The following is a 14,412-nucleotide window of genomic DNA, read 5'->3' as shown; positions in this document are numbered from 1 at the left end:
GACCCATTTAATAATTGTGACATGACTCTTCAACCCTAATCTGACCTGTTAATGGGGCGGGTTGACATGACCTGACCTACTTGACATGCTTAATAAACAGATCGTGTTGGGTTGATACAAATGTGACACAACCCATTTCAATCCGCATAAAATTAAATATAAAATCCATATAGAAATAAGTTTTTTAAATCCCAAAAAACAGAGCATACATTTCAAGTCTGCAACCTACGTTCAAAATAACATGGTTCAACAAAAATAAAATAAAATAAGATATTTATAAGAAGTTTAAGAGATTTAGGGTTTTGTAGGGTTTAGAGATCTAGAATTTGTAAAGTTTCAATTTACAATTATAACACTATAAGTTTTTGTAATTACTCACTTTTCTTTTTAAGTTTAAAATATAGATTAGATATAAAAGGTATTTGATAAATCTAAAATAAAATGAATATTTATCTATTAGATGAGTTGTGTTAAATGGGTTATTTCGGGTTGATACAAATAAATTGGCGTGTCAAACGTGTCTATTGTGGGTCACGCAAGTTGACCCGCTAATGACACGCTTTTTATCGTGTCGTTTTTAGGTTAATCCATTTATGACCCAAACCCATTAAGGTCTAACCCTGACCCACAAAAACCAGTGTCGTGTTCGCAGGTCGTGTCAAACATTGACATCCCTACATTAACTTGAATAAAAATCAAACCAAAACTATAAGAGGGAGATAGACTTCTTGTGACGGGAACTCAAAAAAACAACACCAAAATGTATAAACCTAAACAAGAGTTATAAAAAGCACAATGATTCATTAGCCTATAGTAGAGTTGCAAGAAAGAATAAGAGAGAGAGAGTGTGCGTGTGTGTGCATGCGCGAGAATAGCAAATTTATAGGAAATAAAATGAGAAGGGTAAAGAGGTTAGAAAGGAACGACGATCGATAGCTCACATCTCCATTTTTTTTATTGCTATCTACCATCAATGTTTTTCCCCCTTGTTACATGCTTCAATTTTTAGATATTATTGTAACTACTTTCTTTGGACTAGCCAAGGGTAATCCTACCATAAAATTCTTAAAATCTTAACAATTCATGGTTAAATGAATAGATCAATTATTTATTATATACTTTTACTATAAAAAAGGATGTAGCTCAAATGGTAGAGTATTCTAAACCCTTTTTAGAAAGGAACGAGGATCGATACCTCACATCTCCATAATTTTTCATTGCTATCTACCATCAATGTTTTTCCCCCTTGTTACATGCTTCAATTTTTAGATAGTATTGTAACTACTTGCTTTAGACCAGCCAAGGGTATTTCTACCGTAAAGTTCTTAAAATCTTAACAATTCATGGTTAAATGAATGGATCAATTATATATACTTTTATTATAAAAGGGGATGTATATCAAATGGTAGAGTATTCTAAACGCTTTTTAGAAAGGAACAAGGATCGATACCTCGCATCGCCATATTTTTTTATTTGCTATCTACTATCAATGTTTTTTCCCCTTTGTTACATGCTTCAATTTTTAGATACTACTGTCGGTTTGAAAAAAAAAAAAAAAAGATATTATTGTAACTACTTGCTTTGGACCGGCAAAGGGTAATTTTACCATAAAGTTCTTAAAATCTTAAAAATTCTTGGTTAAATGAATGGTTCAATGTTATATGTGTGTGTGTGTATTTATTTATTTTATACTTTTATTATAAAAGGGGATGTAGCTCAAATGGCAGATTATTCTAAATGCTTTTTAGATAGGAACGAGGATTGATACCTCGCATCTCCATATTTTTTTAATTGCTATCTACCATCAATGCTATTCCCCCCTTGTTACATGCTTCAATTTTCAGATATTATTGTAACTACTTGCTTTGGACCAGTCAAGGGTAATTCTACCATAAAGTTCTTAAAATCTTAATAATTCATGGTTAAATGAATGGTTCAATTATATAATTATTTTTATATATATATATATATATATATATTTATTTATTTATTTATTATATACTTTTATTATAAAAGGGGATGTAGCTCAAATGGTAGAATATTCTAAACGTTTTTAGAAAGGAACGAGGATCGATACCTCGCATCTCCATATTTTTTCATTACTATCTACCATCAATGTTTTTTCCCCCTTGTTACATACTTACATGCTTCAATTTTTTGATATTATTGTAACTACTTGCTTTGGACCAGCCAAGGGTTATTCTACCATAAAGTTCTTAAAATCTTAACAATTTATGGTTAAATGAATGGTTCAATTATATATATACCTTTTATTATAAAAGGGTATGTAGCTCAAATGGTAGAGTATTTTAAATGCTTTTAGAAAGGAACGAGGATTGATACCTACCATCTCCATATTTTTTTTATTGCTATCAACCATTAGTGTTCCCCCCCCCCCCCTTGTTACATACTTACATGCTTCAATTTTTTGATATTATTGTAACTACTTGCTTTGGACCAGCCAAGGGTAATTCTACCATAAAGTTCTTAAAATCTTAACAATTTATGGTTAAATGAATGGTTCAATTATTTATTTATTTATTATACTTTTATTATAAAAGGGGATGTAGCACAAATGGTAGAGTATTCTAAACGCTTTTAGAAAGGAACGAGGATTGAAACCTCACATCTCCATATTTTTTTCATTGCTATCTACCATCAATGTTTTTTCCCCCTTGTTACATACTTACATGCTTCAATTTTTTGATATTATTGTAACTACTTGTTTTGGACTAGCCAAGGGTAATTCTACCATAAAGTTCTTAAAATCTTAAAAATTTATGGTCAAATGAATGGTTCAATTATAATTATAATTATAATTATAATTATATATATTATACTTTTATTATGAAAGGGAATGTAGCTCAAATGGTAGAGTATTCTAAACGCTTTTAGAAAGGAAGAAGGATCGATACCTCGCATCTTCATATTTTTTTCATTGCTATCTACCATCAGTGTTTTTTCCCCCTTGTTACATACTTACATGCTTCAATTTTTTGATATTATTGTAACTACTTGCTTTGGACCAACCAAGGGTAATTCTACCATAAAGTTCTTAAAATCTTAACAATTTTATGGTTCATATTTTTTTCATTGCTATCTACCATTAGTGTTTTGTCCCCCTTGTTACATACTTACATGCTTCAATTTTTTGATATTATTGTAACTACTTGCTTTGGACCAGCCAAGGGTAATTCTACCATAAAGTTCTTAAAATCTTAACAATTTATGGTTAAATGAATGGTTCAATTATATATATATATATATATTATATACTTTTATTATAAAAGGGGATGTATCTCAAATGGTAGGGTATTCTAAACGTTTTTTAGAAAGAAACGAGGATCGATACCTTGGCATCGCCATATTTTTTTATTTGCTATCTACTATCAATGTTTTTTTCCCCCTTGTTACATACTTACATGCTTCAATTTTTTGATATTATTGTAACTACTTGCTTAGGACTAGCCAAGGGTAGTTCTACCATAAAGTTCTTAAAATCTTAACAATTTATGGTTAAATGAATGGTTCAATTATTTATTTATTTATTTATTTATATTATACTTTTATTATAGAAGGGGGTGTAGCTCAAATGGTAGAGTATTTTAAAAACTTTTAGAAAGGAATGAGGATCGATACCTCGCATCTCCATGTTTTTTTCATTGCTATCTACCATCAGTGTTTTTTCCCCCTTGTTACATACTTACGTGCCTCAATTTTTTGATATTATTGTAACTACTTGCTTTGGACTAGCCAGGGGTAATTCTACCATGAAGTTCTTAAAATCTAAACGATTTATGGTTAAATGAATTGGTTTTTTTTTTTTTGTTTTTTTGTTTAAGTTAAATGAATTGTTCAATTATATATATATATATATATTATACTTTTATTATGAAAGGGGACGTAACTCAAATGGTAGAGTATTCTAAACACTTTTAGAAAGGAACAAGGATCGATATCTCACATTTCCATATTTTTTTCATTGCTATCTACCATTAGTGTTTTTCCCCCTTGTTACATACTTACATGCTTCCATTTTTTGATATTATTGTAACTACTCGCTTTGGACCAGCCAAGGGTAATTCTACCATAAAGTTCTTAAAATATTAACAATTTATGGTAAAATGAATGGTTCAATTATTTATATATATATATATATATATATCATACTTTTATTATAAAAGGGGATGTAGCTCAAATGGTAGAGTATTCTAAACCCTTTTAGAAAAGAACGAGAATCGATACCTCGTATCTCCATATTTTTTTTCATTGCTATTTGCCATCAATGTTTTTTAACCTTTGTTACATGCTTCAATTTTTAGATATTATTGTAACTACTTGCTTTGGACCAACCTTTTTCTTGTCATTTCTTGGATTCAGATGCTATAGAGTTCAAGTGTAATTCTACCATAAATTTTTTAAAATTTTAACAATTCATGATTAAATGAATGGTTTAATTTTTATATATATATATATATATATATAATTATTTATTTATTTATTTTATACTTTTATTATTAGAGAGGATTTTACCCAAATGGTAAAAAAAAAAAAAGTATTCTTTATGCTTTAAAAAGGAATGATAATTGATATCTCGCATTTTCATATATTTTTTTTATTGTTATCTGTACAGTACACAAGCTAGGGAAGTCGCGCCTTTGGCTTGTGCCAACAGGCGAAAATGGGTAATTACCCATAAAACCCGAACTATTTAGTTAGTAGGGTCAGTTTGGAAACATATTGGCAAACTAGCAACTCGAGCCTCAGAGGCTCGATTTTGGGCCCGTAAATCGAGCCTCTGAGGCTCGGTTTAGGTTGTTCCATGTGGCAAAAATCCACGTGGCGTCTACATGGAACTCGAGTCTCAGAAACTCGAGTTCCACGTAGATGCCACACGTTAAACTCAATCTCTAAGAGTGGGTTTACTTAAAGTAAAACCGAGTCTCAGAAACTCGAGTTTCAAATAATACATTTTCAAAAATAACGCCTCACTCACCTCACACAAATCACTCTCCACTGTCACTCACCCTCACCCTCACCCTCACCCTCACCCTCTCTCTCACACAGAGCAAACGCTTAAGGCGACGCTCTCACTCACTGTCTCACCCTCTCACACACTGATCCGTCACTGACTTTCTCCACTCACGCTCTCACTCACCGGCTTCTCCATCTCATTGTTCTCACTCTCAGTCAATCTCACTCTCAGTCTCAGTCAGCCTTCGCCAAAAGCTTCGATCAAGCGACAACAACCTTTTTCTTTCTACACGGTCTCTCAAAACTAAAGAAAAAGGTGAGTTGCTTTGTACCCACCGTTTACTGTTTGGTTGCCGAGAAACATGCATGAAAAATTAAAGAAAGTCATCAGTCACGAATTTGTTTTCTATTTTGGGTTCTGTATTGAATTTGTAATAAAACTGTTAAACCTGCTAAAAAAGAGCGAAACTTTATTGTGTTTTGAGATTGAATTGGTTTGTGGGTTTGATTTTTATTTTTATTTTTTTTTGTTTTGTTTTGTGCTTTGTTCTATTCGTGGGTTGATGTGTTGATATGAGGGAAATTTCATACTCAAATCTTGAACTATGCATTGTTTTGCAGTGATGATGTTAGGGTTAGTTAACTGGGTCTTTGTTAAATTAAATTGTTGATGTTAGGGTTTGTTAAAGTTGATGATAGGGTTTGTTAAAGTTGATGATTTAGTGTTTAATTTGATCCATGTTACTGAAAGTTTGATGACTTTCTTCTTGGTAAATTTGATAATGTCTTAAACCCCTTTTTATTTTTCTAATTTTGTGAATTCTGCATCTGTGCTCCTTTAAATTTTATTTACATTTAAATATTTCAATTGGGTTGTCATTTTAAATTGCGGGGATCAAACCGCTAAAATTGTGCATAACATAGATTTTGTTTTGCTATTGATGCAAGTTCTGTTCACTGTTTTAGGCGCAAACTACTGAATGGGTAACATTGGAGTTTAGTTCTCCAAAGCCATCAGCTGATGATTGGATAGGAGTATTTTCTCCTGCAAATTTCAGGTGAGTAAATGTCATTGAATTTCTGAACCTTCAGTCTACATTTGGAACCTTGTGAGCTTTTCTTGTTTTTTGTGCTTGTAATTAACCTAAATTGCATTGATCTAATTTGAAGCCTTTCCACTACAACATTTTCAGTGCTTCCACCTGCCCTGAAGAAAACCCTACAGTTTATCCTCCACTACTATGTTCTGCACCTATCAAGGTTCATCCTGCACAGTGCAATGACTTTCTGAAATTCTTCTTACCCTGATCTTCTTTGACATAGAAAAGGAGATAAAAGAGCGAACTGGATTGTCTTCTTTTGCAGTTTCAGTTTGCAGACTACTCCAGTCCCGAGTACAAAGACACTGGTAAAGGATATTTGAAGCTTCAGCTGATTAACCAGAGATCAGATTTCTCATTTGCACTATTTTCTGGTGGCTTATCAAATGTATGCTCACAAATATCAATATCTGCATATTTATGTGATAACTTATCTGTTTCATATGAACTAATAGTTATTATGCATTGAACTATTATGTTTTCCTGTTCAGTTCTTTGAAAGAAAGAAAGGAAAAAAAAAAAATCATCTTTTGATATTTAGGAAGTTTCATATATAAACAATGCTTGTGATCACTGCTTGATGGATTATAATATAATTACAACAAAGTGTTAATCTCAACTATTTTGGTTTGGATAACTCTATCTATATTTGCTGTTCTGCATGTTGACGTCCATATTTTCCTGAAATACTTGGAGGTGATGGCTTCTTGCAAGGCTTCTACCTATGTCCTTTTGGCTCTGCTCTTGTCTTCCTTCATTTTCTTTTTCCATTTTTGCTCTTAATGTTCTCCCTTATTGCACTTAAAAGTTTTCTTTTAGCTATTTGCATTTCAAATTTGATTGACCTTTGCTGTAATTTGTTTACTTGCATATTTATTTTCTATATAATAGCCTAAGCTGGTGGCAGTTTCGAATCGAGTAGCTTTTGCAAATCCCAATGCACCAGTTTACCCACGCTTAGCACAAGGGAAACAATGGAACGAAGTAAGTTCAAATTTTTTTTCTTTCGTTTAATACTTGAATCTCGTTCATTAGGGCATAACAAAAGTAAAAAGTCCTCTCATTGTGAGCATCGAATAGCAACATGGCACAGAGTACTTGACCTAACCTTTTTTTTTGTACTGTATAGCGACTCCTTTGTCCATGTTTCACTAATAACATAGGATAATTATCCTATAGTGACCTTGGGTTACTGTTTTTTCCTTGAGAAGCTTACAATATCAAGGATATAACATGGTTTTGATTCTTTTGAATTGATACTCAGATGACTGTGACATGGACAAGTGGATACGGGATCAATGAAGCGGGACCTTTTGTTGAGTGGGGTCCAAAAGGAGGTGACCAAGTGCATTCCCCAGCTGGGACACTGACTTTTGATCATAACAGCATGTGTGGTGTGTAAAATTCTTTCCTTTGAATTTTGCTTTCTTAAAAATTATCTGGGAGTTGACACATTTGCAAAAGAATTGCATGATGGTTCATTTTGCTTTTCAATACTGTTCAAATATCACCCAAAATCTGTTATTAGTTCTTTCCCGTTGGTCCATAATTTATCTTATTCATGTTTATGAGCAGGTGCACCAGCAAGAACAGTGGGATGGCGTGATCCTGGATTTATACATACTAGTTTTCTGAAGGAGTTGTGGCCCAATGCAGTGTATGTTTTATCTCTATTCTTGCATATAATGTTGATTCTAGGTGTGTCAACTCTCAAAAATTCAGGTTTTTGGGCTAAGTTTATGTAGAGGAAGTGAGGAACAACACCATTATTTTGTTTTTATTCTTTCTGGCTAGGCTCTCTATCTTCATTACATTAAGCTTTGTTTAATTTTCTTTGAGCATATGTTTCACTTTTTGGGCCAAAATTCATGGAATTGCAATCCATAAGCTCTTAAAAACCCTTCCTTAGTTCATTATTCAGTTACACCGCTCCACACTGATATATAAATAAGATTAATAATCGACTTGAGCTTTTAGTCAAACTCTTCTTTTTTTTTTTTTTTTTTTTTTCCTAAAAAAAAAATATTAACCATTTTAGGATTTTTGTTAGAGGAAAGTATTGATTTGCCATTTCATAAGAAATGGTAAAATAAGCAAGTTGTTAGTTACTCAAAATCAACTATTAAATTATTTCCAGTTTCTTAATAAAAATAATATGACATAAAATTGGAAGGTTGACATAATAAAATATCTGGTAGAATAGTAAAAAGTTTGGTAATGTGTTATTTAGTGGCCCCCACATAATGATGTTTCTGAATGATATGTCATTTTATGTTCATATATTTAAACAGGGAAATCATTCATATTTATTCATTTTTGTATACTTTGTGTATATTCTTGTGTACATGAGGTATGTTAGTGTTAACACTGTTATTTTGTATAGGCTTGTTATTCTTATATTAGCTTAAGCCTATTCTTTAATCATGTCATATCAGTCTAATATAAATAAATTATATGTAACGGTGAGGGGACTAATTAATTAAGTTCTAAACCTATTTTTTAATATTTCTTTGCCTATGTTCATTGCTCCCTCTTTCTTCTCACAGAACCCTAATCTTTTATTATTTTCAACTCATCTAGTTGTTCTTTTCTTCAATAAAATTTCATTACTTATAGAAAAAAAGTTTGGGATACTTGGTCACAGTAGTCGGAAGAAACATGAAGTTGGAGGGGGTGGGTGGGGGGTGGGGGGTGGACTAAGATGAAATCGAACTCTCTTAACTGTTTATAAAGTGGTCCAATAAATTTAAAATTCTAAATATGGTTCTCTTGAAAAGGAATGAGTTTGAAATACGAATAATTTTCACTACAAATGTTTTGATTATAAGATACCAACCATAGAAGTTATGGGGTTGGTATTTTGTTAAAATTCTCACATTCAGCTGTTTGACTTATGAGCAACTAAACATTCAATTATGTTTTTTTATTGATTATACAGGTATACTTACAAGCTGGGGCATAAATTGTTCAATGGTACATATGTTTGGAGTCAACAATATCAATTTAGAGCATCTCCTTATCCTGGTCAAAATTCTCTACAACGTGTAGTTATTTTTGGTGACATGGGGAAGGTTTGAACTCTATTGGAAAATTTTATGTTAATCTAAATTAGTAAATCCTATATTGCAGCAATAGCTAATCATTAATCAATGACTTGTGTGTCGGTTATTGCAGTAAATTTATATATATCATCAGCAACATACTAATTTATCTTGCTTAACCTTTTTCTTTTTTTTTTTTCAATTATACTGCTATGATATTAAATGTACAAATATATGCCCGATCTTAAAGGAGTATATGCAATTTCTCATTGTGAATGCACAGTAATTACATTCCTTAAACTCAGAATATTGATCTCCAAGATTGATATCTGCCTGTATTAAAAATCTGCTACTTTAAGTTTTAGGATCATTGTTTAGGATCATGAATCCCTATCCAATCTTTATGTAGTTTCTGGAGTATTTTGCTTAAACCTTTTCTTCTGCAGGATGAAGCTGATGGTTCCAACGAATATAACAATTTCCAGCGTGGCTCACTTAACACTACTAGAGAGCTTATTCAAGACTTAAAGAACATTGATATAGTTTTCCACATTGGAGATATATGTTATGCAAATGGATACATCTCACAGTGGGACCAATTTACTGCACAGGTTGAGCCAATTGCATCAACCGTGCCATACATGATTGCAAGGTTTCATCATAATGTACTCACTCATAATATTTGAGCTTATTCTTGTCTTGTAATTTGTCTTATGTGCCAATTGGTGATCAATCCTTACAGTGGCAACCATGAACGTGACTGGCCAGGGACTGGATCCTTCTATGGGAACATGGACTCGGGGGGGGAATGTGGTGTGTTGGCTGAGACTATGTTTTATGTCCCTGCTGAGAACAGAGCCAAATTCTGGTACAGGAATATCATTTCTAACTTGTTTTGCTTTCCATTCACCTATATCTGTGTGTATTTATATGGAAAGTAGATTGCAAAGTGATTGTCATTAAAGTAGATTGCAAAGTGATTGTCATTCACCTAAATCTCTTCGTATATATATGTTCAATGAATAATGTATCAGTACCACAATTTCCCCATATGTTGCCTACAATAACTTCTATACTTGGACTTATTTCTAGATGTGCAAGAAACTGGTTTAAACAATATTGTTTTCATTCTCCACTCCAGGTATTCCACTGATTATGGCATGTTCCGCTTCTGCATAGCTCACACTGAACTTGACTGGAGGGAGGGAACTGAGCAATACAAGTTCATTGAGCACTGCTTGGCATCAGTCGACAGGCAAAAGCAACCATGGCTAATTTTTCTTGCACATCGAGTACTTGGTTATTCATCTGATGCCAGTTATGCAGAAGAAGGATCATTTGAGGAACCAATGGGGAGGGAGAGCCTGCAAAAGCTCTGGCAGAAATACAAGGTGGACATTGCTGTGTATGGCCATGTGCACAATTATGAAAGGACATGCCCCATATACCAGGTAGTCTTATAACTCTCTGTAGTGACAAAGATGTACCTTATCCTTATCCACATCTTTCTGCTGCATCTTGCTCAAACATGGAAGGAAATATGATTTTTTTTTTCTGGCGAAACTACGGCATTTTCATTGTGCCTTTACACTTAAGTCAAATAGTGTCACAGTAAAAATGTAGTATTGGATAGCATGTTTTCAAATTAACCTGTCAATGTTGAGGATAAGTTTTGTGAGTTGTGACTAACAAGTTACTGGCGTTTATAATATAGACATATCTGATTGCTTTTCTTCCCATCTCCAAGAATAATCCTTTATTAGCTTTTCAATATCCAAGAGAAATCATTAACAACAAGAAGAACAACAATGGTAGTAATAGTTACATTAGTAATAATGATTTCCACTTCTCTTGAAGTTACTTCTACAGAAAATATGTAACTGCTTCTTATGTGAAAGTCACTTGTATGTGCTTTTTCTTTAAAGACATGAAGAGGAAAGACTTCACAGAATTATATGGTGTATTAATATTTCTTTGCGCTTTTGGCTCCAATATCTTAGTAATGCTTTGAACAAACCCTTCATAGACCTGACTTAAAATGGTCTATAGCCTATTTGGGCAGGCATATCAACAGAAGTAGGATTGCAGAGGTTGAGAAATGAGTATATATTGAAGTCAAAGCACAATAGTGGCTCTCCACTTTACTTATTATTGTTATTATTTTAGAATTTGGAAAAAATTTCCATTTCTGGAAAACAGAAGACAAGTAATACCTAAATAAAAATTTCATGAAATAGCTGTCCTTTCTCACGTCTTTGTTTGTTGTTTGTTTGTTTGTTTGTTTTTTTAAACAAATCATAAAAATAGTGAGGTATCCAAATACCTGTCAACTGTCAGTTATTGACAGTATGATGTCTCAACACCGTTATCTCCTTTCAAATGACAGACATGCTACTTGTGAAATAAATTTTTTTTTTTTTTTTTTTTTTTTTTTTTTTTTTTTTTTTTTAAACAAGTCATAAAAATAGTGAGGTATCCAAATACCTGTCAACTGTCAGTTATTGACAGTATGATGTCTCAACACCGTTATCTCCTTTCAAATGACAGACATGCTACTTGTGAAATAAATATTAGCCAGCAGCAATTGAGCCCGAAAATGTGTTGCATCCAACTCTTCTTTAAACTAACAATATATTGCCATTTTTTTTTTTTTGCAGAATATTTGCACCAATGAAGAGAAACGCTACTACAAGGGCACCTTGAATGGAACAATTCATGTGGCTGCTGGTGGTGCAGGAGCAAGCCTTTCACCATTCACAACCCTCCAAACAAAATGGAGTTTCTTTAGAGACTTTGACTATGGATTCATAAAACTTACTGCATTTGACCATTCAAACCTGTTGTTTGAGTACAAGAAGAGCAGGGATGGAAAGGTTTACGACTCTTTCAGAATCTCTCGGGATTACAGGGACATCTTGGCCTGCACTGTGGATAGTTGCCCAAGTATGACCCTAGCATCTTGAATGATGAGGTTCTTGTGTTGACTTCACAATAGTTATGACTTTTTTTTTTAAAGGCAATTATTATTGTCTTACCACAATTAAATTGTGAATTAAGTAATATCAACATCATTACTTGAATGCTAGAGACAGGATGCTATATCTGTAATAAACCAAAGATATGTCAAAATACAGGTATTTGTAATTAGTTGAATTTCTGAAACTTTTATCTCATGAGCTGCATATTTTTTAATCTTCAACCAGCCAATCATATCAAACATTATAGATGAAAAAATCATCATTTTATTCAAACTCATGGTCCAATTATGAAGAAACAGTGAATTAATTGTTCACAGTATAGTGTTATGCCCTGCTGAAGTAGCCATGCCCACCAACAGCAGAAGCCAGCTGACAACTCTTAAAAGGCATCATGCCATGGAGTAAAAAGAAAAATTAAAAATTTCATTTCAAAAGCAAATGCTAGTATCAAAGACCCAAAAAATTCTCTTTTGATGCTGAGCATCAGAATCTTACCATATTTTGTTTAAATTATATAAACATGACTAGGGGAAGGTGCACTCTAAAAGGGAAAATTGTAATTATCATTAGAGTATCATTGATTCATGTTTGTAACTTTTATCTTCATGGTGGTGGTTCGTGTAACTAGCTGCTTTAGACCAGCCATGTTCTTTTTCTTTTCTTGGATTAAGATGCTTTAGAGTTCTAAAGGTAACTCTATCATAGAGTTCTTAAAATTTTAACTATTCATGGTTAAATGAATAGCCCTCCTCCACAATCTACCTATCTCCCCCCCCCCCCCCAAAAAAAAGGAAGATTGTTGTTGCACGACGTGAAGTGCACACACCATACACACGTCACTTGGAAATTGTGTATTCACAACACGATTTTAGTTATAAATTTGAAATGGTGAAATTGTATCTTGAAAACAAGATTTTACAATTTAACCAAAATCGTGTTTTGAACCCATGATTTCAATTGATGTGACACACACACCGTACACTCCAGTGTGTAATTAACATCGCCAAAAAAAAAAAAATGAATCGTTTAAATTTTATCATGTTGTCAACATTTAAATGGAAAAATACACTAAATTGAGAGTATAAGAGCATGTACGAATTTAATCCAAACTCCAAGGTATCTTTTAACATTTTGCACACATTTATACAAACATTAACTACAATTATTTTGGTTTCCATTTAAGATGATGTAGTAAAACTGAACCATTCATTTATCGCAAATGGTGAAAATTCTAGGAACTTCATGTTAGTGTCATCATATGAACGCAAGAAGATTTTAATGAGATTAATTGTTTCTTAAGAAAAAATAATATATCTATACGTTGTAATCAACCATAAGCACACAGAAATAAAAGGAAAACAATCAAAACAAGTTTAGTATTCAGAACATTGTTTTGATCCCAGTTATCTATGATTGATAAGGCCAAAAAAACTAGCACTGTAAAACCAGCCCCAATTTCCCTATAAGGACAACGCTGGATAAGGCTAAAAAAACACTAGCACTGTAAAACTAGCCCCAAATTCCCTATAAGGACAACGTTGGATAAGGCTAAAAAAAAAACACTACCACTGTAAAACCAAACCAAACTTTCCAAAAAGGACAACACAACTCTAAGCCTACCATAAATTTGTAGGCTACCAAATACAGACATATTGAACATCCTTCTACTTTTAAACTAGAACATATCCTCTATTGTGTCATCAAATTTCAGATGTACCACTATCACCCCATTTCAAATGTTAAATAGTCTTATGATTCAGCGGCCTAAAGTTGGGTTTTAATCCCCCATCCCCAATTGTTGTAAAAAAAGGAGAGAGAGAGAGAGAGAGAGAGAGAGAGAGAGAAGAGGGTTACATGCTTTTAAAAGAATTCTCATTTCTAAGATCCTTCCTTTCCAAATTGGTTGATTACATTAAAATATCCAATATTGTAATTAAAAATATAATGTATTTCAAATAAAAAGTACAACTTTTTAAAATTAGCCTAGTTAATTTAGGCTCAAAAAAAAAACAAATGAGATAAGCATAATGATTTTTTAAATAAAACAAATGATAAATTAGAAAAATTATGAAAATTGACTTTTCAAAGTGGACAAAACATAATGAATGGAGTAATAAATTGTAAAAGTTGGGGTAAATTGTGTGACACTTCACTTTCCCATTGTTACTTTTTGGTTATAAATTTACACCTCCATTTTAAAAATGGAAAGAAAGTGTCATTTTCATCTTATTAATTTTGGAACCTCATTTCATCCCAAACAATACATTAGTAGATAACAGACCAACGTACGTTCTTTGTTTCTCTTGGTGGTCAGGAACT

General features: G+C 32.6%; 1 protein-coding gene across 2 annotated transcripts in view; it reads left to right on the top strand.

The window, feature by feature from the left end:
* The window catches only part of LOC115979078 (probable inactive purple acid phosphatase 1), a 92,716-nt gene extending 80,448 nt beyond the window's left edge, over positions 1-12,268 (top strand). For both annotated transcript variants that reach the window (XM_031101040.1, XM_031101043.1), the window contains 11 exons: positions 5,941-6,032; positions 6,168-6,234; positions 6,340-6,462; positions 6,966-7,058; positions 7,339-7,468; positions 7,650-7,731; positions 9,013-9,145; positions 9,562-9,767; positions 9,858-9,983; positions 10,257-10,566; positions 11,773-12,268. In XM_031101040.1, the coding sequence (XP_030956900.1) occupies positions 5,941-6,032; positions 6,168-6,234; positions 6,340-6,462; positions 6,966-7,058; positions 7,339-7,468; positions 7,650-7,731; positions 9,013-9,145; positions 9,562-9,767; positions 9,858-9,983; positions 10,257-10,566; positions 11,773-12,078 (1,668 nt within the window). In that variant the 3' untranslated portion in view covers positions 12,079-12,268. The remainder of the gene's footprint in view (positions 1-5,940; positions 6,033-6,167; positions 6,235-6,339; positions 6,463-6,965; positions 7,059-7,338; positions 7,469-7,649; positions 7,732-9,012; positions 9,146-9,561; positions 9,768-9,857; positions 9,984-10,256; positions 10,567-11,772) is intronic.
* The last annotated feature ends 2,144 nt before the right edge of the window (positions 12,269-14,412 follow it).

The sequence above is a fragment of the Quercus lobata genome, chromosome 3, assembly GCF_001633185.2.
Source record: "Quercus lobata isolate SW786 chromosome 3, ValleyOak3.0 Primary Assembly, whole genome shotgun sequence".
Lineage (NCBI taxonomy): Eukaryota > Viridiplantae > Streptophyta > Magnoliopsida > Fagales > Fagaceae > Quercus > Quercus lobata.
This window is presented reverse-complemented; position numbering and strand designations above follow the sequence as displayed.